Source organism: Mesitornis unicolor, unplaced genomic scaffold (assembly GCF_000695765.1).
Source record: "Mesitornis unicolor isolate BGI_N332 unplaced genomic scaffold, ASM69576v1 scaffold20292, whole genome shotgun sequence".
In the NCBI taxonomy this organism is placed as follows: domain Eukaryota; kingdom Metazoa; phylum Chordata; class Aves; order Mesitornithiformes; family Mesitornithidae; genus Mesitornis; species Mesitornis unicolor.
In genome coordinates, this window is record NW_010168769.1 from 23,192 (window position 1) to 50,502 (window position 27,311).

General features: G+C 33.4%; 1 protein-coding gene across 1 annotated transcript in view; it reads right to left on the reverse strand.

The window, feature by feature from the left end:
• The window catches only part of CEP290 (centrosomal protein 290kDa), a 50,340-nt gene that overhangs the window by 16,300 nt on the left and 6,729 nt on the right, over positions 1 to 27,311 (reverse strand). The window contains exons 12-35 of the mRNA XM_010179147.1: positions 27,090 to 27,262; positions 26,347 to 26,509; positions 25,599 to 25,699; positions 25,420 to 25,507; positions 24,830 to 24,942; positions 22,224 to 22,308; positions 20,724 to 20,866; positions 19,980 to 20,144; positions 18,881 to 19,030; positions 17,755 to 17,870; positions 15,645 to 15,747; positions 12,999 to 13,229; positions 12,274 to 12,447; positions 10,571 to 10,682; positions 9,658 to 9,863; positions 7,504 to 7,655; positions 6,407 to 6,518; positions 5,197 to 5,652; positions 3,924 to 4,088; positions 3,574 to 3,681; positions 3,352 to 3,486; positions 2,436 to 2,702; positions 1,230 to 1,334; positions 456 to 655 (exon numbers count right to left, since the gene is read on the reverse strand). Coding sequence (XP_010177449.1) covers positions 456 to 655; positions 1,230 to 1,334; positions 2,436 to 2,702; positions 3,352 to 3,486; positions 3,574 to 3,681; positions 3,924 to 4,088; positions 5,197 to 5,652; positions 6,407 to 6,518; positions 7,504 to 7,655; positions 9,658 to 9,863; positions 10,571 to 10,682; positions 12,274 to 12,447; positions 12,999 to 13,229; positions 15,645 to 15,747; positions 17,755 to 17,870; positions 18,881 to 19,030; positions 19,980 to 20,144; positions 20,724 to 20,866; positions 22,224 to 22,308; positions 24,830 to 24,942; positions 25,420 to 25,507; positions 25,599 to 25,699; positions 26,347 to 26,509; positions 27,090 to 27,262 — 3,823 coding nt within the window. The remainder of the gene's footprint in view (positions 1 to 455; positions 656 to 1,229; positions 1,335 to 2,435; positions 2,703 to 3,351; positions 3,487 to 3,573; positions 3,682 to 3,923; positions 4,089 to 5,196; positions 5,653 to 6,406; positions 6,519 to 7,503; positions 7,656 to 9,657; positions 9,864 to 10,570; positions 10,683 to 12,273; positions 12,448 to 12,998; positions 13,230 to 15,644; positions 15,748 to 17,754; positions 17,871 to 18,880; positions 19,031 to 19,979; positions 20,145 to 20,723; positions 20,867 to 22,223; positions 22,309 to 24,829; positions 24,943 to 25,419; positions 25,508 to 25,598; positions 25,700 to 26,346; positions 26,510 to 27,089; positions 27,263 to 27,311) is intronic.

The window sequence follows — 27,311 nt, forward strand, 5'->3', positions numbered from 1 at the left end:
AGCAAAATGAGGTTAGATCATTGTTCATCCTGATTCAGAAAGCATCATATTTTTCTCATTTTTCATGATTTTAAACTTGTTAGGCAGCGAGCCCAAACAGATGTATCATGGGGGAAAAAAAACTCAAAACACAAACCAGCAAGTATCACAGTAGCTTAAAGACAACTCTCATACCAAGACTCCTTGAATACTTTCTTTTTCTGAATGACACAAAGCTAACAACTGAAAGGCATTTTTCCAAGCCTCAGTTTTGCAATATTAGCCCTGATGAAGGGCTACAGATTAAAAATAATTTACCATTACCAACCATAGTAACTCTTTTCAGTTATTTTTTTCAGCCAAATCTTAAATTCAGCAAAAACATGTTCAATTTGATAGAGTAGTCCTGTAGTAGCAATACATAACTGATTTCATTCAATCCAATTAAGACTTACGTTGACAGTCTAAAAACTTACTGGATTCTGGCAGTCTCAAACTCTTTGATTTTCATTAAAGTAATTTGTTTTTGTTTCTCCAAATCAGATGTTGTTTTCTTTAATTTTCCAACAAGTGAAGCAAGAGAATTATCTTGTTCTTCTACAGTTTGCTCCATTTCAGCTAAGCGGAGAAGATATTTGTTGTTAGAAAGTGATAAAGAAGTCTTTTTCACTAACTCCTGTAAAACAGAACAAATGCATGCGATAAACATTTTCAGTTTTAAATCAAAGGTAAGCATTACTGATGCTTTTTAAACTCAATCCTGAATATAAACAAGCATTAATATCTAACATGTTTATTTACTAAGATGTGATTCTTAGTTCACAGAGAAAGCAGTCACACTGGTTTGAAAAGAGCTTTTTCTGCATCCACAGAATAACTAGTTAAATACAGGTTTCACCTTATCATACAGTGTCAAGAGAAAATTTGTATGGAAATGGGTTAGTTCAATATAACCACAGATCAAACGAACAGAAAACAAATACCTCTCTTTTCTAGAAGGCTCCATAAATCAGGATGACATTAAAAACGCACATAGATACTGAGGCAGTAACTTTGTTTTTTTACACTTTACTTCCAATCCATCTCTTGCGAATTCTCTCAAGAATAATACAATAATTCTGTATCAACTACATATTTATTTTTTCTGCCATCACTTATTACTTACTTTTGACTGTGAAACTGTTCTTTGGAGCAACAATTTTAAAAATTTGGGAACTACTTCATCAAGCCCACAAATACACATAACTCACCAAAGCAGTCTGTTTGAACTTAAGGGAATTGTCAGTTTGCAAATTTAATTTCTGGTGTAGAACTCTAAGATCTTCCTCATGCTTCTTTGTTATCTCCTCTTGTTCCTGTTAGTTCAAAATAAAAATATAACTCTACTGATGCACACTACTCCAGAAAGTCATGAAACTACAGGATATTCATGTTGATTGCTCACTTGTTGCTCAGTATTGCTCCCTAAATTTTCCTCCAGTTCTGGCAGTTTTATAAATTCTTTCCCTCTTGCTATACTCAATGTTGGCTTTTTTTCCTTTTTAACACTGCTGGGAAAAAAATCTACTATTGCAGTTTTAAGCTATGTAGCAAGTAGTACAGTGTAACAGAACAGGAGCTGGAGAGCAAAAGAGTTGGTGCTGATCCTCACCAACTATGACCATCAATATGGATAGCGATATCCATACTATGTACTTTTCAGGTCTATTTACTTTGAACTATAATGTGATCCCATGGATTGAATGTCTGCTAGCAGGCAGAGCACAGCAGGCTCATTTTTACTCTGCTGCTTCTTGTTTAGTTCCAAACCAAAAATCTTGATTTCTCCCAGTAGAAATAGCTACACATATTAACCAAAGCACACTAAGTGAAGATGATAGGAAGTCTGCTTTGGAAATGTGCTCCTGATCCAAATACACTAAAACTGATGCATGTTAGTTTTGAAGTACCTCTTAGACACAAGCTTTATGCTTTAAAATATGCTTTAAGGGTATAAAGAACTAAGAATATGAAGTATGCTTAGATACACTGTATATGCTTTAAAATATGGTTTTAGTTAAAATATGTTTTAAGATACTTATTTTCCATAAATGCATGCATTTCCTGTACCTTCCAATTCACTACAAGATGAAGTCCAGAGATCACTGTTGCAAGTACTGGAAATTCCCATATAAACACACAATATACTGACACCACTTCTCACGTCAGAATTTCAATTTCCTTCCTGTCACAATAATTTCATTCCTAGACAGACATCATATATATAACCTCTTGACTAAGCAAGCCTCCTATTTTAAGAAGGTAAAAAATTCTACATGAACTTTCTCCATAAAAGAATTCTCTGTTCTGTTACCTCAGGTCAGAAACTTTTTAAGATTTCACTAGCAATGAAATAAAAAAAGAATTAACTGATTGAAACAACTTAAAAATGGAAGAAACACAAAAAGTTTAACTACCTCTCTTGCTTTGGCAAGCAAACATTGGTATTTTTTTAACATTTCCTCCTTTTGATTTAATCTTGCTTGCATGTTTGCAATTGTTTGATGAGCAATTTTTATGGCACGATGGTACTCTGGATCATCTTCTTCTTTGCCTAATTCAGCCATTATTTTCTCTCTTTCTGATGTTGCAGGCAATCGAAGCCTTAGTTCGTTTATAACTTTGTCTCTTGATAAAAGATTTTGTTCAGCCTTCCACAGAGCAGTTTCCTTTTCTTTTAATTTCTACAACGAAAGGCAATTGATGCACTCCAGAATTCAAACACTGCAAAAATCTTACTTTTTAAAAAATGTACCAGAAAGATTTGACTAAATGGACTTATAAACACAAAACACTTCACACTTCATTCTGGTTGTATGGGTTTACTATTAGATGAAAAAAGTCCCAAAATGTCATTACTGTGTCTTTATGTATTATTTGCTTGGGATAAGACACTTAGGCAACTCATTTTGTGCTACCAAATTAAGAAACCGATGTTCTTCATATTTCTTAAGAAGCACAAAGTATCTGCTGTAACAGAATTTCAATTTAGCAATGCAAAAGGGTTTTGCTGTGCTAACTCTTAAATTTAATGTAACACTTGCTAAATTTAACTAAATATAGTCAACTGAATTTTGTACAGCACAAGCATTTTACCCTACTAAGTGAATGATCTAAAACATTCACAAATTGTCCCAAATAATTTGTTCCAATGGGAAAAATACTTCATTTTAGTCACAGTGTGATTATATTCTTTACATTTCTCTGTGTTAAATACTTCTAGGGGAATTGGACCCAACTGAGTGACACTTATAAAAGGATATTTATTATATAAAAAGATTGAAGGGCATGCAAACATTGTCCCTTTATATGATAATTTATACATTTAATTACCTCCTCCAGCAATTTGCAGGTTGCCCTGGTTTCCAGGATTGTTTGAATATGCTCCTGAATCTTTCTCAAAGCCAACTCAAGTTGTTGTGGGAGTGGCAAATTAGGATCTGGAACTGATCCAGTAGCTTCTTCTAACTGCACAGAAAGATTCATATTCATGTAATCTGACAGCTTTGAAAAACATGCTTATGAGTCTGTTTTCAGTTAATTCAGTGCAGGTACCTTTACAGCTGTACTAAGTATTTCATTTTGCTGATGATCGTACAGGTCTAATTGGCGCTGCAGTTCTACTTCCCTCTGGTCCCAAGCCATTTGCCTTTCCTCATGAAACTGTAACAAATGTTTGATAATGACATTTTATTTATTGAAGGAAATGGGAATTTTATAATCAGCTTTAACAGGGAAAATGAGATACCAAAATATAAAATAGTCAAATGTGCTACTAAAAAGAATTACGGAACCAAGATACAAACATCTATGTTAAAAACGTACTAGGAGGAATCTTCCTTTTTAAAATCACATAGTGAAATAAGGAATAGGCTGTTTTTCTAATAGCATGCAGAAACACATACCTTGTTCTGCTGTACAATTTCTTCTTCCAGATTATTGATTGTACATTCATATTCAGAAATTATGTTATGCAAATACTTCACCTCCTCCTTTTGCTTGACTAACTCTCGATTGAGTTTAAGTTCCTGCAGATGGAGTTCCTCCATCTTCATATGCCATTCAGTTACCTAAAAATGAATGACACTCAGTTTTATAATTTACCAAGCCCACAGGCCAACTAGATCCAGTTACACTCTGTCACTTTGAGGTGGTATTGCACTCATCAAACCAACAGGAAGAAACATGTTCTGCCTTTTTAAGCTTCTTCATTTCTCTTGAGTGAGGAGGCATGGCAAGAATATGAAACTGCAAGAAGACTGACTGTAAAGTTCAGCAGACAATTGGAGAGGTAACATTTCTCCCCTACACTGACAGAAGTGCATTGCAAATAATTTTCAAATTACCTAAGTGAGCTATACTCTGTGCATCTGTCCAGACTGAACAAAAAAGCATGAAAGAAGTTTGGTTGACTTTTCTAAAGCAGCAAAAGATTTTCAAAACCATTAAAAACTGCATGTATTCAAAAATGCACATGTACTAAGAATAAAAGATGTATTTATACCAAAATGCTCTACAAAAATATTTGATAACTGGCTTAAAACCAAAACATGCCAAGAATACTATAACCATTGCTTTCATGCAGATATCTTTAGTCATGACAGATATAACCATACTACATAATACACAGTGATCTGGAAGAGAAGTGAAAAAGCCGTACTCAAATTTCAAGACAACATTGTTTACAATAGCAAAATATTAATAAGCAGAATTACATTAGTATAGTAACATTTCTGACCACGCTCCATAAGTTATTGCCTCTAGATTTATTAAAAAAACCCGAGGACTTGTAGTGAAGATTTCAATGCAAGCTCAAGGAAAAAAAGTTCAGAATGCTACTCTGTGTTTGATTTCATTTTATTCATAATTTAATTCAATTCATACTTTAATTCAATTGACTATAACTGAATTTATAGTTAGCCTCTACTTCCTATGTCTCTTAACTGGGCAAAAAAGAAAATTAGTAAATCTGACTGTGGTGACTTTTACAGGGTAGATAATGGTGTATTACTTTTTTTAAAAGAGGAAAACAAAAAATGATAGCTGTCATTCTAACAAAGTGTTTTTTGAAATCATTAAGGTCTACATTAAAACACATTTAGGGAACAAGCTGAACTGAAATGTAATTAAAATGCAGATCAGATGAACAATGCTATTCAAAGATGTAAAACAGCAAACCTTTTGAGCTCCTCTTGTATCCTTCAATGCACTTATTAATTCTTCTAAACTTTTCAGTTTTACCTCCATCTCTAATGCTTTGTTTTCTGCATTTCGACGCTCCTGCTGGGCATGCTGAACTTCTTCCAGGATCTTCAGTTTGTCATTCTGCAGCTGAATCATTGTTTTAGAGAATTTTTCTTGCTGTGCTAATGGCAGAGCACCACTAAACTGTCGCCGCAGAGACTGAACTGTCTGTTGCAGATATTTGGCTCTATTTCTTCCTTCCAGTCGGGCAAAATATAAGGCTTGTTCTCTCTCATCAAGCTTCTGCTCTAAACATAGATTATGAATCTCAACCTTCTGTAGTTTCAATTTAAGTGTCTCCAATTTGCCTACTGCAATAGATTCACTACTTTGAAGGGCTATGATATGTTGATGCAGTTTTGCAATAATTGCTTTTTCATCTGACTGTGCCTAAGAAAAAAAATTATAGAATTTAGTTTTCATTTTGAATATGTTAATGCAGTGTATATGTAAATATAAACATGCTGGTTTTGTGTATTTTATATATTGCATGAATTTTATTCCATAGATCAGAGCAAGAATTAGCCTCTAAAAACAGCTTTTTATTTTTCCACTATTGTTTCTACAGCCACATTATAGAAGTATACCTTTTCAGATACTGATCTTAAGATTTTATTTTACCAAAATACTAGGAAATGAGGAAGAAATGTACACCTAAACTTAGAAAATATGGAAAGGTAAATGCTGACACAAGTGTTGTATTTAGGGACTCAAACCATGAACATGAAAACAAAACCAAAGAAATTGTTTCCACTAATAACAAAGCAATATAAGAAGTCTACTGCAGATCTTCAACATTTACAAGTCATTGCTTGTCTTGTAAAAAAATTATTAAACTTTTCTGATACTTTATTTAAATGTTGACCATGAGCTATTAATCATATACGAATAAAGACTGCATAAATATCATGGATAAAAGCTCAGGATCTGTAACAGCTGTACAGCTTGAAATGGAAAAAAGTTGAGAAGGCAATAATTAATGTAGTGTAGAACTCTTGAAAGGATATGGCCACTGTAAGGACAAGCTTGCTAAGATCCTTCTGAAATGCTCTTGCAATTTCCTATTTCACTGCAAAATTACTTAATTTCTTCTCAGTCCAGAGGAAAAAATCCAAACTGCAGTGTTAATAAGCTTGAATTTTACCTGATAGTCTAAAATTTGCATTCTAAGAGATTCTACTTCTTTATCTCTGTATTGCTGGCGTGCCTCCAGAGCTTCAACTTGCATTTTTGCTACATCAGACAGTTCTCTTAACCTTGCAGAGAAAACAAGAGTATTGTGTCACTTGAAACCACTGAATAACCTGTTAAGTTCTTATACATGCAAGATGCTAAGAAAAAGATCCTTAGTATGCTTGTTCATATCAAAACATTTGAAGACTTTGCTCTTTTCAGCATATTCTTCTCTACTACTCAGAGTCCTTGTTATGAAAATTCTTCTGTATTGTGTCTCAACTTTTTCACAGGACATGTTCCTGTAAGTCCTACAGAAGTTTGCAGGCAGTAACCTACTCCAGGAAAACAATGCCATGGTTTTTCCTGAAATAAGCATCTCTGTCCTCCTTTTCTCTCCCATTTCAGGACATAAATGCTCAAAAAGTTTCATTCTCAATTCCTTTCTCTGCTTCTCCAAGTCTAATTACTCATTTTCAGTGTAAAAAAAAATAACTGAAAATAGCCCCACAGATTTTGCTGCTTCAGGAATATAACAGGATTATATTGTTTACTCAAAGACAGAAGTCAATATGAACATATCTAAAAAGGTCAGTTTTCCAATTTATCCAAAACAAGTTAATCTCTTTTAAGTAAACTGCAACTCTCCCCACCCCTGCAGTTTAATTTTTGAGATATCTATGACTTTTTGAAAGTGAGAATTGCTTTTCAATTTCTTTTATGAGTTTTTAATGCATTTAAGGGACTTTGTGGCACAGAAACAAAATAAATCTTAATTAACTTAAAAATACTAGCAATAAGTATCTAAGTGCACAAATACCTATTTCTATCCAGCCCAGCACTTAACTCCTTGTTCAAGTCAAAATGAAGCAAATTAATTTCTTTACAGTTATGAATTAAATACTTCATTTTCAATTCCAAATTTGGCATATATAAATGCCAAAAAATTAGGCACTGAAAATTATCTGTCAGTAATACAGAAGTATCATACTATGTAAGCCTATATAGCCTAAATTTTTGCATGCTTCTGAACTTGCTGCATTCAGATTTTGTAACTTCAACACTTACTTTGATACTTCAGTCTTGAGCTCCATCTCACGCTTCTCTAGATCCACAATTTGTCGTCTATCTGCATCACTTACTGCCTTACTTACACTCTTTGACAGTTCATCTCTTAATTCCTGTTCCACTTTCTGTGCCTCAAGGTTAATTTTGGTGAGCTTAAAAAAAACCAAAAAAACAAATGGTATTCTAAGCACACAACTGAACCCAACCCTGTAAAGAAAAAGCAGTATCAGAACTATCTTTTCTTTTTCAGTCATTACAAAAAACTGTTCTGCTGTATTCAAAAAAATAATTTCTTTTCACCTCTGCTTAAAAGTCTTTTTTTTTCAGCACTGCATACACATAGGAACAGATTCACAGGTAGGCACAGAAAAGAATTTAATTTCTAAATGAAACAGAATTTTTATTAGTGAATTTTCTTGAAACCATTACTGAAATAAGTTGCTCTTAAACTAAAATATGAAAAAAAAGGAAAAAAATAATAAGATTGTAAACTATTTAGGAAACGAACAGTTTTACTGTATATATTTAATGAACAGATTTACAGTATATATTTATATACTGTCTAATACGGGGATTGATAACACCAATACAGGCTATAAGTGCCGAGACTCACGATCATGTAGTTCTTCTGTTCTTTCTAAAAAGAACTTTCATAACTGATATTTTTTCAAGCAGCCTATTTTTTAAAAATTACATACAAAGTAACCAATGTTTCATTTCAAACAAAAGACCCTTAGGAAAGATATCTGAAAAGAATTAGGCAATATAAAGAAGCCTCAGGAATCAATTTAGTAAATAGAGTTGTGGCAGATTAATCTGATAAATTAATAAAATAACTGAATTTCTAAACAAACAAAAAAGCGTGGTATATCTTATTGATACCACTTACAACTTTCATTAATTACCACAGCACAATCTTGCTATATCCATATATATATCTCAAAAAAAAAATAGCAGTGATGCCAGACTAGGAGGCACTGACAACAGGAGTATATGAAACAGAAAATGTATGTCCTGGAGCTACAGAAATGAGGAAAAAAGGGATGCAGAGAGGAATCAGTAAGAAAGAAAGAAGAGGCATCAGGAGTTCATCAACACAGAATGAAGACGAGCAGACCTAAGTGTATCTCAAGACAGATAATACATGCAAAAGAAAAAAACTAAAATGTGCATCCTAGGGTGCGTCACATGAGGTATTTCTTTATGAAACAAAATAAGACATGCCATAAGAAAAGCTTTAACAATGCTGCTGCAGAAAAGCTTTGTACACTTTCACTTATTCCATGTCCCAGATTAATTAAAATCAAAAGAGTGTAACAAATTCTACTAAACCAACGTAGAAATGGGGAGTCAGAAAACAGCAATCTGAAACAGCCAGGCTAAAGTCTAGCAAAGTACAAGGAGGGGCAGTGAATACCATCTGTCAACTTAGCATCTGTCAACATAACTATTCCTTCTCTTCCCTTGTGTTTAAATTATAGGGCAATACTGGCACAAGAACCTATGTGTACAACTGCCTATAAATTAATTTATGACTAGAAATTATAATAAAGTCTCCTAATATTACATAATTAATTTATGGAACCAACTTCAAATATGAATAGTGGAGACAAAAAATCTAACACAATTACAACTGATATGACAGGAACACTAAGGATTATCGGCTTCAATGGCACATGACTTCTCTTTTATTCCTATATTACAGATAATGTTTGGTACATGACAGAGGACATAGCCAGTCTGTAGCAAAGCCATGACAATATCAATTGCAAAAGGGATACAAAGGTCTAACATTTTTTTAATCACTGGTAATTAAGGGAAAATTAGCAGAAAAGGGATTATATGAATTAGACAAAAAATAACAGGTCAAGAACAGACTTCTTTCAGCAGTCTGCTGAAAAACTGCCAATCTGTCAAGATGCTAATCATGTGTTTTACAGAGATTAACTAATGTCTGAAATAAACTACTGACAAATCAATTATTTATAGTTTTTACAGATGTCCTATGGGTGCAAAATTACAGCTCTTAAGACTGCTGTATTTTGCATCATAAGCTTATTTTCCAGTTGTGATACAAAATAGATTAATACTTTCTGAAAGGCTCATAAATATGCTTTTATGTGTCAAACTATGCTTACATCTCAACAGATTTACCTCAGCAAATTTTGTTTCCAATTCAAAATTACGTTCTTCTATTTGCTTTACAGTATTCCTTAAATGTTCATACATTCGTTGTGAATGTTCTGCTCTCTGTCTTTCATTTAGTTCCTTCATTTCCAACATTGTGATTTTCTTAGAAATGGACAGAATCTCACTGTTGGTTATTGCTTTTGTGGCCTTGTCCATGGCATTGTCATCCCCTGTATTAAAAAATATTTAAATTAGAGAATACACAAGCTGATTCAACTATGAAAATTATTTGCACCATGAAACAGAACATGAGTTTTGCTTTATCTGTCAGATGAACTTTATCAAAACACCTGTATTACTTTTTTAAACTGGAGCCATGGTTATCGTGCCTTCTAACATGTTTGAAAATTATCTAATTTGAAAAAAATCCTAGTATCAATTATATATGGGTATCTCTGCAACCATGGTTATTGAGACTGATAACTATATCCAATGTAGTCACAAAGAAGCTCCAGCTATCAAGAAAAAATACTTTTGCTACAGAGCATGAAACCAGGAAAAAGAAGTAATTTTCCTGACAACCTATGAAGTACTTTGCCTGACAATGCAGTTAGAACATACAGCACCTTATTAAAAAAACCAAAATCAGTTGCTTTACAAGTTCCAGCCTTTATACCCTTGACCCATTAACCCAAGAAGAACCCAATCTGGAACAGCTTCCAGAGGAAAATACCAAACTTGATTTTGGTCAAATAGATAAGTAAACTGAAACAAACAAACAAACCACAAAAAAATCACCAAAAATAATTAAGACTGTTAATGAGAGATTCAAAATTGTTTGGACTTCGTTGTTGTCATTTTAAGATACATCAATTTTAAAATGTTTTAAAGACAAGCCATATTCTTTTTAATGTTGCAATATAACTTTCATACTTGCCCAGTTTAGTCATCTGTTCCCAAGCCTGTTCTACAGTGTGAAGTTTCTCTTTCGTGATCTCCAGCTCCTTATTCAATGAATTTATCTGTGCTTTCAAGGATTCATTCTCACGCTGTAGGATGTAGGACAAAAAGTTGCAACATAACAATAATTTAACTGTAGCAGAATTTTTGTTTATTATCTACAAAATCTTTTAAATTAACAGATTTTACCTATCCACAACCTATAATCTACATATATGGCAATAGAAGAGCACAAGTTTTCTCCTAAGTGTAAAAATGCTAGTCTTTGATCTCTATGTTGTATGCTACTGTCAACTACTGTTACTGTGAATATTTATCATCAGTGACTGTGATTCCTAGAGTGTCTAGAATTAGATGAAGGAATTTATATTTGTCATACTAAACATCTCATTAACAGTGGGAAAAAAGAAAGAAAATTCTGGAGGGAATTTAATCCTGCACAAGATACTTCGTCTTGCACATATATAGATATCTGAGGTAGATCAGATGCTGCTTTTAGTTCTTTCAGGCATCTAGTATGATGCCAAACATTACTTTTGTAAATGTTCCTTCACTGCTCCAAATAGAAACAAACATCTCCTCGCTAACTAGTAAAACAAACTGAATCCTTCATATTATTTTTCAATTTCTAGTCTTCTAAACATATTTTTCTATTTCTAAACATATTTCTAAACATAATTTCCTATTGATAAATTATTCTCTAGCTCTATGAAATTGATGAAATAGGTAAAGTAAGTTCTCATACACATAAAATTTCATAAAATAAGAGAAGGAATCATTCATTCTTTAGTTAACACAAAGGCACCTACATGTTTCCAAGCACACAAATAGAATAGTTCAGTAAGTTTACCCACCGCACATATTTTAGCTTTGTCAACCACAGAAACCCAACAGACAACAACATGACATAAGCTTTAACTCCTGGTTATACTGCTCCTTTCTTGGACTATTATTTTTGACATGAATGGAAAAAATGGGAGGTAGTAACCTATCTTTGAAGCCAGATTCACAGTTCTTGAAAAGAAGCTCCCTTCCGCTTGAGAATAAAAGTTCAAAGGAATAGTTACATATTTACAGTCCCTATAACATTTTTGCAAACACACTGTGAACAATCTGGTTATTTTTTTATGGAAGTAAAATCCCAAAGGTTTACTGCTTTTTGGAAATGAACATTTCATTCTTGTAAGTCAGGAATTAGTAAGAGTACTTACTTTGAGAAAAAGCTTTGAAAGTGCTTACACTCATTCCACTTTCCTTATGACCTTCAAAACTAAAGATGGTAGCAAATATTCCTTGTGTCAGCTTTGTTTTGATAACTAAAAATACTTTGTGAGGGAACAGCCCAAGCTTAACTTAAAAAGCAAACAAGCAAAAAGCCAAACAACCAAAACCACCAAACAAATTAAACAAAATGTTTTTATGTATGCCCACTGAAGTAAAATCTGAGACTTTGAGTATGCTTCTTAATCCACTGTAAATACCAGATAAGCAAATTAAAATTCAATAGCAGCAGTAAGACTGGCTCCAAGATCTCATAACCACTATGGAACTGTTATAACCAACAGTTCTAGTGCTGGGACTTCTATCTTCCTATTAAGTGAGAACAAAAACCAATGCAGAATGAATGCTTGATGAGATTTTTTTTTCCCCCTGAGGATTCAAACAGAATGCAGACATTACCTCCATGTGTTCCATGTTTGTTGTCCGTTGGACGAGCAAGTTCTCTTTTTGTAACATATCTCTGTATTTAGCAGTTAATGCGTTATACTGCTTGTTAGCCAGTTCTAGCTCAGAGAATGGCACACTGCCATCCAACACTTTTTGCAGAGCTGCAATCTTAAAGTTAGCCATTTCCTATGAAAATAATCAACACAATGAGTTACTAAGGTCTGCTAGATCTTTAAACAGAAAAATTAAAATCCCTCCATGGAAAAAGAATACCACTTAATAAAATGCTTTAGAACATAATACAGGTTTACTAAATCACTGTCCATCTTTATAAATTGCTTGCAATAAACACTGACAAAATTTCTCTGGTATTCCAACTCTCTGGATAATTTTATCATAACTGTGTCTCAATCACAAGGCACTGCCAAGAACATATTTTGTAAAGATGAGTTAATATAGACCCTAGCAACCTGCAAGGCTAAAAAGTAACATTTGTTTTCATATGACACTTTCAATAAAAAGAACTTGTTGAATCAACTTCAGAAGGGGAAAACCAACAGGTTTCACATTATGAAGCTTATTTAAATACAAAGAAAGTTTTGAGAAAATTTATAGCAGCATTTAACAAGATTTTGGGTAATGCATTCAAGAAAGTAGTACTACCTCCATTTGAAACAGTTGTATGTATTGCCAAATGGTAAAAATAAAAGGTGTACTATTACTAATATAAACTATACCTTGAATCGTTGCAAGTTCCCAATCTTCCCTATAACTGCAGTCTCCATATGTGTTATTTCACCCTTCAGTTTCTCATTTTCTTTTCTAAGATGCCGTTCCATTTCAAGTAAAGTGGTATACTGCCTTGTTAGTGACCTTTCATTGACTTGCAAGACAGTTATTTTTCTATTATTTTCTGCGAGTACTTTTTTTGTTTCATCAGGATCCATCTGAAGCGCACTGAGTAAGGTCTGTAAAATAATATTTTTAACAAGAACCTTGTACCACAGAAATATTATAAACTCAACTATGTAGACAAGCTTTCTTGTACAATTTTTAATCTAGGTATAAAAATTCCGTCTGAAATAATTTCTTTTTGCTAATAAAACATATAAACACACTCAAAACATGCATAAGTAACAATATTCTATTATAAGAAAAGAAAAAAACTCAGAATCATTAGTTTCTGAGGAATAGAGCTAAATGTATCTGATTTACTGGAATTTTAGTTAATGCTGATTTTAATTAATGCTAATTTTCAAAATTTAGAACAAAACTATTCTCTGCTTTCATTTCCATCAGTCTTCCTCCCTTTTACTAGTATTTTAAAAAATAGTATTGGAACAATTTTCTAAACCAAACAGAATCCCTATGGTTCCTAACAAACACTAATAACATCCTACTTTGAGGACCAAATCGACCTTTGGAAAGTAACCACAGGACCCCCTCTTATGGGGGTGTTTGTGTGTACGTGTGCACACACAGGTGTTTGCAGGCATTTATAGATCCAAGGAGGGGTGGGGCGGGGGACATGGAGAGAGGGACCTACATCAATTCAGGTCACAGAAGGAATGTGAGCTTTAACTTTGCTGTCACACACATCAGTTTGCCAAAGAGACAGGGAGTAGAAACCAGAGCTGTAATATTCCAGATTCCTATAAGCCTGATGAAGAAGAGTTAGCAGGGAGCTAGGGGAAAACTCCAGAGTCCTGGAAGCCTGAAGCCATGAAAAAACCCAGTGTCAACTGGCAAAACTTTGGCTTTTCTGATCAAGAAGTGTGTTTTTCTTAAGATTTTAAGAGCAAGCAACACATTTCCATTGATCATTCAAGGTGAATTAATTTCAGAGAAATGTTTAATCTGAAAATGTTCACATAATCCTGATAAACTTTACATACTAACAAAAATATGTACTCTTATTTACTATTATTTTTTATCTTTGGATTTACCTTCTGTTTCTGGAAACAAAAGCTACTGGGAAACATTAATTTCTTAAAAGGTCTCAGCAACAGCACCACTAACATATTACTCCGTTATATTTTAAAGCCTTTTAAAGAAGAAATCCCAGAAATATCCTAATCCTGCTACAATCTACTCCTGTGACTCTAGAAATGCAGAAAAAGATACTGAACAAATTAAGAAAGATGGTGCACTCTCACTCTCTTGCTCGCTCGCTCTCCCTCATGTTTCTTAAACATACAGTAGAAACATCTGCAAAACAATTTCAATTTCACTTTTCTGGAAATATATTTAGATTTAATTGCCTGCAGGCTACAATTATTTTACAAATTAATTACAGTTATGCACATTATGAGCAGGACTACATACCACTACAGATACCCCTCAGCAGAAGAAAAGGATCAGAACTCAGCAGACTAAACTTAGGCATCCACAGTAATTATTCAAAGCAATAACCTTAATTCTTAGTATAATTTAAGGTGTTTTCAATGGGGGTGCCTGCACTACTTCTCCTCCCAGTCACACAGCCTGGAAAACAATTGCTGTTAAGAGCGCGGTGGGAGTGTAAATAGTGTGTGTGAACAGAATTACTGAGACTGTCTGAGTGGGCATTTGCTCAAAATTGATAATGTAAAAGAGAAAGATGATCAAATTGAATAGTAACCGTAAAATCATAGACTTGAAATAAAGAAGCAGTCAGCTTGAAAATTAGTATAAAAGAAGAATAAAAACTTCTAACAGTGAGTGCAGGAGTTATAATGCACCACTCATAACCTAGTTCAGTTTCAAAGGTTTCCCCACTATCCCTGCAGATGTGAGTGCTTCCTCCCTGTGACAGACCCCACAAACCTTGGCACCCCTGCTAAGGGACTGGTAGAACCAAGTACAACAAGTCGGGACCCACACCTCAGGTGTGCGTATGTGACCTCCTGGGGTGATTTTTCACCAGTGCATGGATTAGCAGACTGCAGGGAGGAAAACAGGTACACATAACACTGGAGCCGGCCCACATGTACACAGCAATCCAGAGCATACACTAGAGGTGTGTGTACACAGTGAACGTGCACTGTCAGGAAGGGGTGGGTGTGCTGGTAACTTGAAGGGGCCAGGCTGTGAATATTACTGTGTGGATGTGGATGTGTGGGATGAGAAAGATTTGGGATTAATTCCTGAATGGTGCTGAGAGATTTTTAGGTCTATAGCAACATTTTGTATGCGCCTTAATATCGTTATTTACCCTTTGTATTGTTGATATTGATTCTGAATGTACAGTTCACTGGTTGCTAGTTATTTACATTCCACTAATAAATCAGTAAACCACTACCCTTCTGATCTGATTTGAATTCAGCAGTTTTTCCTGCAACATTTTCCATTTTTCATTATTGTATTAAAACCTTTTTGAAAAACAAAAGCAAAAAATTACTTACAGAATATGCCTTTATTTTTGTAGCATCTTGTTCTTTTTGCTCTTCTAGCTTTCTCTTTTCCTCTTTCATATCTTCTGACTCTTTCTGCCAGCTTTCCTTTTGACTAAAAGAGTAATTAAATATATTCATTTAGAATTACTAAAGACTTCATAATTTTAAAAACTATAATAAAAACAGCAACCTTGAAATACTGCAAATGAACAAACTTAATTTTAGCAGTAATGTAATGTGAAAAATACAGTATAAATTGTAGATGGGTTACTGAAAAACTACATATTAGTTCAAATTTCGCTCAGGAAGTGGACAGAATTAAACTCAAGTTTCACGTATCCAAATTCTGCATTACAGGTCAAACTTCTAAACAAAAGGGCAGGCAATGGCTGTAATCACAGAATCTCAGGAGTTGGAAGGGACCTCGAAAGATCATCCAGTCCAACCCCCCTGCCAGAGCAGGATCACCTAGACTAGGTCACACAGGAACGCATCCAGGTTGGCCTTGAATGTCTCCAGAGAAGGAGACTCCACAACCTCTCTGGGCAGCCTGTGCCAGTGCTCTGTAACCCTCACAGTAAAAAAGTTTTTCATCATGTTCACATGGAACCTCCTATGCTCCAGCTTGCACCCATTGCCCCTTGTCCTGTCATTGGACATCAGAGAGAAGAGCCTGGCTCCTTCCTCCTGACACTCGCCCTTTACAAATTTATAAACATTAATGAGGTCACCCCTCAGTCTCCTCTTCTCCAAGCTAAAGAGACCCAGCTCCCTCAGCCGCTCCTCATAAGGGAGATGCTCCACTCCCTCGATCATCCTTGTGGCCCTGCGCTGGACTCTTTCAAGCAATTCCCTGTTCTTCTTGAACTGTAATATTATCTCAATTCTTTCAATGGTTTTGCAAATCTTTCCTTCTATTAATTTTACTTCAGATATATAAAGGACATAATTTCCCACCCTAGTTATTGTATTTCAGTTAAAACCAAACACAACCATAAAAAGATTCAGCTTTGTTGGCCCAAACTACTCTCCTTTATCCACATTTATTTATTTGGAAACAGAAATTACTATTAACTGTTTATACATGTCTAATAAGGAAGCTCTTATATACTGTATAGGATAGTTCGGGCTAGTTTGAATAAATAATAAAGAGTGCTTCAAAAGGAGTATCTTCTCTTCAAAGAAATCTCTTCTTTTGTTCCATAATAGAAAAAAATGGAGGATAAGGGAAGAAAATGCCCTGAAAGTGAGTCTTTATGGGATGCCAAGTGAAAGAATCTCCTCCCCTAGCTTCAATCTGCAACAGGTTTGGAGAAGTAGCCTTGAATTATCATCTTATCCCAGTCATTGGAAATATCTAATCTAGTAGTAAGTGAGTCAGTATATCATAGCCTTTAATATTTTCAAAAAGCTATAGCTTTAGTGCCTCAAACAGATATCTGGGAAGTCATAACTGATTCAAAGAACAAACAGAAGGTCCTAAAAGATAAAACACCCTTATTCCAAAAGCCATCCAGTCACTGTTCATTCCAATCCAAAGACAGAGAAGACATAATCAACAGTCTGTTAATTGAAGAACCCAAACCACCATGTTCATCCCCGTGATCCTAACAGATAAAAGTTCTTTTTTTTGACAGTAAGAAGAATTAGAAATTAGATTAAATGAAGCACATAAAGGAACTAAGAGTCTGAAAGAAAACCAGCTACAAAGTACTGATTATCTGAAATTCTGAAACAGATCTCTGGCTGTATTTGGATAACAGTTTTCTTGTTTTTCCCCTCAGAAAAACTGTTACGACCCATACTTGAAAGCAAAAGAAAACAAGACTGAAGAGTCCATAATACCAAGTTCTAACAAAATACGAGATACCAGATGCAGAAAGCACAATGCAATCCCAATAATAAAGTATGCAATATGAAAAGAGTCCAGCAGAAAATGTTCTTGGAAGAGTCTTCTGAATCTTTACAGGACTAATGAAAACACACGACACACATGTGCAAGAGCAGCAGCATTTATGACATTAACCAAAGAACTACTTCAACACAACAGCAAATCTTGTATTCAGAATTATAAAACATTTATAGTTGAACTTTTGTAATTCAGAAGAGAGAAAAATACCTTTGATATTCTTTATACAGCAAGCCTTGTTGATGACGAATTACTGCAAATTTTCGCTTGTAGTCCTCAACTGCATCTTCTAATTGTTTAAGTAACCGTTCTTTATTTTCCAGCTCCTAATGATTATTTTCCAAATAAAAATATTGAAGTGATTAACATAGATTTTAAACATTAAAGGATTAGCCAAAATGCCAATTCTCCCTTTTTCCATGATAGATGCTTCTGTCATGAACTGTGTGAACTGCAGATGAAACATGTATTTTCTTTAGAAGCAACAGATGAAGAGAAGTTCAGCAAACTTTGGCATTCATATTAATAGATGTGAAATAGTGCACAATTGTACTGTGGATTACAGCCCTCAAAGTTCAAAACACTATGATATGTTGCTAGCCCACAAAGAATACTAATTGAACGTCTACCTGGAAAGCAATGTTTTCTTCTCATTTTCCCAAATATTCTTCTACTTTATAATCATATACAGTTGAAAAATGTTCTTTAATCAACAAAAGTGATCAAAGACAGAATAAAATAATTTAATAATTAAAGAGGTAAGTTATTTTTACTTCAATTATTATTATTAAAAAATCAATTCTTCTTTATACTTGTTTGCTATGCTTTCCACAGGAATCACTGGCTTCAGTTTCAACATATTTATGCCTCTTTTTACAAATGTTGACTTATTTTTGACAAATAATGGAACTAAAATTCATATGGTAAATAAATAGAGACTTTTGCTGCATAGAGAAAAACTGCTCAGAGTAGGATTTACATATGCAGACTCAGGTGTGGAATGCAGACAGCAATAAAAGAGATTTTCTCATAGAAACAGTGGAACTGCAGTAGAAGGAAGAGCAGGCAAATTTTTAAATAAAAAATCAGATTTAAAACAAAAAAAATCTGAATTGTTGTCAAAAATTTAATTAAGTAATACCTTCCAGGTTTACAAAACAGTAAAATACTTACAGCTTTAAAAAACAGAATAGTTTGAAGAGTTTAATGGATGTCAAAACTTCAAAATAATTTTGGAGAACTCTCCCATGTCATACATCGCATGGTACTAGATTTTGGAGAAATTAGCTATAAATACGTCACAAATATTCTTCTTACCAAGGAGTAAATGAGTTACCTGTATAAGATGTATTAAGTATTCATTCAGGGAATTAATCATATTAGCACTTGAAGGAACCATTCCTTCTGGAAGTTTCACTGTTTGAAAGACAATATTGGCACCTTCTGACTGGCGTAATAAAGAAATTTCATTTTGCAGTTGTGCAATCTAAAGAAAAGAAACAAAAACATAAAGTAGCGGCTCTTGCTATTCAATTAAAAAAGATAACTGATGGAAAAGATACTGTTTTCCTGTTCTACACCTATTGTTATTAACAGACTAATTCACTTACATTCTAAAGCATTCAAACATGCTTTAAAGTAAGCTTTTAAAAATACTGTGATTCCATAAATCATTACATATATAATATCTTAAGCCAAACTTATCACATTACTCCAGCAATCAGGGCAGCTTCACCTATCTGAGGATTCACCACAGTTTTATTCAAAATTGTTTAAAACAAAGTGCATTTATATTCCTTATAAAACAATGGAGTTTTAGAAAAAAATATTGCAGTGGTTGTTTGATGGATTATTCTTAACAAATCTTTGTCTTTTCATTTAACTTATTAAAAGCTCTCAGGTTCTCTAACAGTACAAAAAATACTATTCTAGAATATTAGTCACTGGCAAATTGTTTTTCATCACCAAAGCTTTTCTAAAAGGCAGATTTAAACTTGGCTTTGTGAGGTAATATTGTAATAAGCATTTCACAGAATCAATTGTAGAATTTAAAACCAGATACAGGATTTTAGAGAATGAGTCATCATTTTAGAACTCTCAATCTCTGTTACTTATTTATAAATAATAAATTCAAGACTACTGGCTTTTTGAAGGAAGAAATCTGTGAGCTTTTTTGGGTACAGCTCTCCCCAGAAGACAGGCATGCTTGATGTTTAACAAGATGGGATATTCCAAAGATAAAGCAACATTAAGAAGAGTTGAACTTAAAATGTACAAACTGGTAGGTCCAATATACAAACTTAATTACAGTTTGTGTAATTACACCATTCACATAAGCTAAATTCACTATCCTATAGATTGTGTGGTTTTGCTCTAAATTTTCAGAGCAGCCACTTTCCAATTACAAAATAAATAGTATAAAATAAATTTTATACCTTTTCATTTGCATTTGCCAGCTGATTAGAGAAATTCATTGCTTCCTTCTGAGTCTCTTTCAGTTCCTGTCTTAATTCTTCATTTCGTCCTGTAAGCTGGTCGACCTGAGCTTTCAAGTGCACACTAGCATCAAAGATTCCCTCTGAATTCTTTGACTCCATTGCCTAATGCAATAAACATTTACTTAACAAAACAGAGAAAAAGTGTACAAAAACTTTGATTTTTTTCATAAAAACTGAAGCCCTCAAGTTTAGACTACATGAAGTGAGCAAAATGCATGACATTTTTAAGGTTTTAAATTCTACTTATCAGTTTCCTGATGGTGCATTTGCCATGGACTGTGATTTAAATGATTCAATTTTCCTGTAAAAACACTTTTTTTTTGTAAGATGTTTGAATAAAGAATTTTTCTTAAATATTTCCTGCAGGTTCCATAGAGATAAAAGACATGCAAATGAACTTTTACCTAAGCTTTATAAATGGGACAATAAACTTGCCAAAGATAGTTTTATACTACCCAGCCGAAGATTTTTTTTTCATTTCTATTGGATATCTCTTGTTGCTGTATATTTCTAATTTGCATTTTTAAAGATGTATCACACTATGCACTCATCTTTGTAACTAAGGAAGCATATATACAAGGAAGCTACTATTTAATTTTACAATAACTCAATAATTGAGGAAGAAAAAAAAACAACTGTAAATCCTATAAAGCTAAATAATACTTTAGAAAGCAAGCTTACGTTAACTAAGCGATCCAGACTAGGGATTATTAAGGCTGTTTCTCCTCCCTTCACATTAGGATCCTTTTGCATTTCCTTGACAGCTTGCAATATTTCTTTCATTCCTTGTTCAAGTTGTTTATTCTCGTCTGATAATTCTTTTACTGTAATAAATATTGTAAATGCATCTAAAGGCACTGAAAAAATGAGTTAAAGTTTCCTAGGGCCTTTCATCATAATACTTGTTGATTTGATATATAAAAAGAAAGTTCATATTATATATAGACATAAGGAATTAGGAAGTTAAAAGTAGAGCTGCTAGGTAAATCCAGAGCATGTCTTGCTGGAGAAATACCAACAAAACAATAATTAAATACTTCAAGGGAACACATTTGACTTTATTGAACCTTCTAGTCTTCAATGTTTCCTGCCACTTTTTTCACTTCTTTAGTAGCCTGTCTGATTGGCTTTCACAAATCCAGAAAGGTGGCTTTCTTGAAAATATCTGGTTGTAACAGTGAAGCATATAAGAATTGCCTGAATCCCTGCTGCAGACTGTGAAAAAAAAACCATTTACATTATTTGGCTGTAATAAGGACTCTCAAGACATACAATTTTCTTGCCACCACTAGTTTCTCAGTGGATTTACAGAGTTTCCAGCACAGAGCAAGAAGTCTGAAAAATTTAAAAAAAAGGAAAAAAAAAAAACAAACCTGTCAGGACATTCTCTGCATCTTAACAACATGGCTAACTGTCCTGAAGACCCAGGAGTGAACTGCAAAATTTGGAGCACTTTGCAAAGTTTCACCAAACCTATATTCTCAAAAATTTTTTGAATTCACGTTCTCTGGGAAAAAAATAAGATGCCTATCTAAAGAAATTAGCATTATTTTTATTTCAGAGTTTGCAAGCAGTGAACTTTAGCTAAGATACATGTATATGTAAACAGCAAGTGAGTTTAATTCCCCAACAATTCCTTGTGTATAAATTCAATTGTTATAATTGGGATCACTCACACACTTAAAGCCATAATTAGGTCTAATTCAGGAAGGAAAAACATGAGAGATTCTAGTTTAATGTATTCAGTATTAATAAACTATGTTTCATATACTATCACTAATTTAAGTTCAAAATTAGCAACCCTATACATGTATTTATACACATGCACACAGAGATATAAACTAATATAAACACAAAATTGAAAAAAAAAGTCATTAATGAGAATTTAAAGAAAATTCAATTCAATAAATGTCATTTGAATTCATTGTTCTGTAATAATTGTGTTCATACCTGGACTAATTCACAACCACAATTTTGAGAGTTCAGAAGTATACCAGAATGACTGTATAATAAATAAACTTCTACATACACAGCAAATTCAATCATTGTGAAAGATAATAAAGTAAACTGCATTTAAAACAGAAACTGTAAAGTCAGATATTTCTGGTCACAATCACAGAAACAGAACAATCTGCGGGTACCTGACAACACTCCCTAGTTTTAAAATAGGTTGCAACTTACATTTAGATTGAAATTTGGCTATTACAGTCCTGTTCTTCTCCAAATCTCTCTCTCTCACACTTAATTCATTTGCAAGATACTCATTCTAAAGAAAAGAATAAAGAAGACAAATATTGTAATTTAGGAATTTTAGTATTAGAATTTTCATTAAGACTGTGGTTAAATGAGAATAAATGCTTGAAAATATTGCTAATCAATATATATTTAATAGTGAAATTACATAGTATGTAAACCAAAATGAGGTGCTATGTAGAAGGAACAAAGAAATAGCCTCATCTTCACAGCAACAAAATTATCAGGAGAAAATTATTTAAGCCATTAATAAGTGTTATATAAATATTTATCCTGTTTGTTAGGATAACAAAAAAAACCACAACCCTGAAACTAAAAAAACCCAATACACAATCTTGTACTACCTGCACTGCCTGGCTTCTGCATCTTTCAAGATTTAATTCTGTATAACTATTTAGCATACTCTTGATCAACAAATCTCTGGATATATGCTCACTCTAAAAAATCAACAGTAAGTCATTAGTACAGGATTTTATCTCCATTTGTATAAAAAAAATATATATTTTCAAGACTTATCTTCTGAAATACTAAAAAAAACCCACTTATTTTCTACTGAAAATGCAATTAGTAGGCATTATTCATTCCACAGCTTGGCTAACACAGTATTTTAAGAGAAATCACGACAACAAAGTGAACTCCTGTAGCAAAGAAAAACAGTTGTATAACTGAAAAAAGCATGATGTATATAGACCTACACTTTCCACTGATCAATTACATAGCTCAGTGGGCTCAACAGAAATGACATCAGTTCCAAAATATTTCAGTTAAAGATATGAAAGAGCTATTTGCTTATCTTATACTTTGCAACCATGATGTTTCCTCATCACATTCTTAGACTGTTTCTTCCAGACAAAAATCACACAGATTCTAATTTTAGCTATCTAATGTTCTAGTCTCAGCCTTTTTTCAAATTTGGAGTATGCCTTCACGAAAATTTCCCCGTCCTGACTGAAATACAACAGAGGTGGACTCCTCAGAATCACACAAGGTATATAGCATATAATACCGTGTAGGATCTTTGGTAATGCAGCAGTTGGAACAGCAGCCTGGTACACACCAAGTCTGTTGGACTCTGAGGGATTGGCTTGATGTATGCCTCAAATGTATCTCTATCAACCAAAGCAATGTCCTACGCTATAAAGAAAACTAACATGGCACTTTAAGGTACAAATTTAGGAAGCTACCAGTGAATATTTTTTTTTTACATGATTTATCATGTAAATAAAATAAACCAATGCAAGTGTCCTGAAATAAATCCATTCTTTGAATAAAAAAAGTTTTCTCTTCATACCCATCTATGTGCATGTACACATGTGCTGTGCAAACTTTTTCCACTGACAGAATGAAAAATATGTGCCTGAATTTTTCAATCTTATGTCAACAAATAAACTACAAATTAATGACTTGACACTTTTATTTATCAGAAGAAAAAATGGCCCATTCTATTAGAACAATCCTAGAGCTTTAATTAACAAAAATTAAACTAACACATCTATATTATCTGAATTTATCTTCTAAATAACTGCAATAGATATAAAACCACACATAATATATGTGACTCACCTGCAATCTAAGAACGGCTAATTCTCTCCTCAATTGCTCTATGAGATTTTGAGCAGGATCAACATGACCCGAGTGTCCTGATCATTTTCAAGTCCACTTTCCAAAGTTTTTACTTGCAACAATTCTGTTAGACATTTCTATCCTTCTCTATCTTCTTGGAAGGTAGTTAAATCAGAAGACTTTACTTGAGAATATTCCTGCATATCCTTCAATGTCGTTATTTGTGTTTTGTGTGTTACTGGCTTTCCAAGAACAGATGCAAAAGGAATCTTAGAGTTTTTGCTGATAGTTAGTCCTGGGCAAAAATTTTCCTGACCTGTTTGGTCTGAATTAGAAGTTACAGACACTTGATTCTGGAAAGATGGTTTGTTTATATAACGCCAGTTATTCACCTCTGAGGTCTGACACACTTGCTGATGAGCAGCAAATGAATCGGTGTAGTCTGATTTGAACTCTTTTGACATCTCTCTATTGTCTGTAAATCTGCATCCCTGTGTAAATTGTAGCTCTGGTGATATGAAAGGCTCTTTTATACTAAAAGTTTCAGAATTACAGTTGTCATTAACTGGTTGCCACTCTGTCACATGTTTTGAACCTAAATGAACTGAAAAAGACTTTCTATTTTTTTCCAGGTGATCTAAATTCTCCAGTATGTCAGAAGTTCTTCTAGGCAGATTTCCCACAGCCTTACTGTTTTCAGCTATATCTTTCTCTGACTTTGAAAGTCTAACTGGTGCTTCTCTATCTGCAGTCATGTTTCTCCCTTCCATGTTACATGAGCTGCTATTCACACAAAAATATAGAATATTCCTTAGTCTTCAAAAAAAAATACGAATTATTAATTTAGGGCTTTTGAAAAGCAGTTAATAAAAGCAACTGGAGAAATATTTGAACAGATATTTACAAAACAACATTTTTCATTTTGAAAGAGAAATACAATAAATGTTTATGAACTTGTTTTATGAACCTACCTTTACTTTCATTTCAGCAACATCATTCCTGTTCAAGAAATCCAACTTCCTCTGATTCATTTTCTCCTCTTCAGTAAAACTATCCGATACCGGCATATCATCAGCATCCAATCCTAATTGCAAGTTAATGTAAAAGTAATCAATTATTATGAATTTGTAATTGGTCTCCAAGCAAGGGAATATATTCCATTTAGTATATCTGAGTTTTAGTTTTCTACCTGCAAAGTAAGGAGCTGTAAGCCTTTGAATTTGAGCAAATTATGTGTTCTTGGGTGGCACAGAACTGAAATTTTAATATTTTTGAAACACATACATTATATAGATTTAATGAAAATCATGGTGAGATCATCCTGCATCTAAGAAATGCACGCCAATGACATAACTCAGTGATGCACTACAAGCAATCATAACTCAAAATGCTACTGGGCTGTAAGATTACAGAAATACAAAACCTCTCACCTCTTCCTACAGATACAATGTAATGTATTTAGCCTTGTAATTTAAACAGAAGAGTAAATATAAGATAGGTGCATTAATAAGTACAGACGGCAGGATTTTGAAAGGTCAGTTTATAATTTAAAAAATCCTACCTGTTGTTACAATTCTTCTTCCTTTCTCCTGTGCCAACTTACGAATCTGTTTTTTCAGTTGAATCCTTTCTTCTTCTAGTCTTTCAATCTGCATATTATTATTCACAGATCAGTAATTCATTTTGTTCAAATACATTTTTCTTATGCAGCTCTTACACAAGATAAGATTTATCACTTGCCTCTTGCAAAAGAATCTGGTTTTCAGCTCTATATTGCTTCTGCTTCAGTGATTTGCTGTTTCCGAATTCATTTAAATCAATCATTGTCTTTGGCTCAAAACCTAAAACACAGTATATGCTGTATAATTATTCATTAAGGAGGAACATTAAAGTTAGTAATCATCAGACTGCAGTTAATTTAAATAAGAACATAACTGGTCAAGTAGAATTAAAAACAATCAGATGTAGATAGCTGAATATACATATATCTATATATGTACACACATCTTATGCTCCATGTAGTAACACCAGAAGAAACCTTATATTTACTTCAGTTACACAAAATCAAAACACAACAAAATACCACCCAAAACTAACTATATTTATGTTTAGATTCCTCTATGTAAAATTAAGCCTGTTCAAAGCCTTCTCTGTGCATTTCAATCTAGCATTACAACTATAGTATGTTATGGGTTTCCAAATACCATATTATGAAATTAATAAAGCAGTGTACATTCAAAGAGGAATCAAAACCAAAAAAGCACTACAAAACTTATTCTCCTACTTTCTTCAAAGCAACCTGTAAGCCAAGTTTAGGCATGTACATTCATGTAGTTTGTCCTAACTAACTAAAAGTACTTGAAAATATTAGCAGAATATACAAAGTTATTTCCAAGCAGTTACTTGGTATAGTAAAAAGATTTCCATGATATCATGTTGTTTCAATTCTTACATGACAAATAACTGCAACATAATGGATATTGCATACCTAAGCGCTGTCTGAGTTCTTCATTTTCATCCAGAAAATAACTTATTTTAAGTTCAAGTTTATTGATTTCCTTAATTAATGTTTCGATCTCATGATCTCGTATTTTGATTTGCTTTTTTAAATCTTTTATTTCAGCAACAGCCTCTTCCAAACCATATATTCCCTGTAAAAAAACCCAAATGGAAAGTAAAAACAAAACAATCAACAGAAGATGTAAGAAAATAAATTATGAGTCTGCCTTTCATCATTACATAGATAAGAAAAAAAATGTTTTTCAACCTGTATTACTCTTCTGCACTATGCTTAGCGAAGAAAGTTACTGCACAAAAAAACAAATCCTACAAATCTGTCTTTTGACTACAAAGGAATCTCTGCATATTTCAAAATTGAGTCCTCTTACTACAAAGTCCTTTGAAGAATCGTAACTTGAGTGTTCAACTACTACTACTACTACTACTACTACTACTACTACTACTACTACTACTACTACTACTAATGGACTTTAGGAGCCCATATATGGATATTTTAAAACTGACAGCTTGTAAAAATTGTTAAATATGGCTAACAAATTGCATGCAGTCAGTGACCGCTAAATGTTATTATGAAAGAAAAGAGGAAAAAAAGCAATATCAGAAGTCATTCACTTAATTTCTAATTAGAACACAATCAATAAAAAATGGAAGGACAAGACGATCTGCTAAAAATATGATGAAATACACTGTCCACTCTGACAAATTGTTTACCAGTTCATAGTCTTTCATTCGTTTCAGAGTCTCAACAAGCTCTTTGTCCTTTTCTTTAGCATCGGCTTCTGCTAATTCTGCTGATTTCTCAGCCTTCTTAGTTCTCTCTTCTAGCATTTTTAACTTTTCTTGCATATCCTCAATACGATTCTGCTGAGCAAGAGATGAGTGATCTGGAAATAAAAACTTTGATCTGTTTACAATTCAACTAGGAATTCCTGC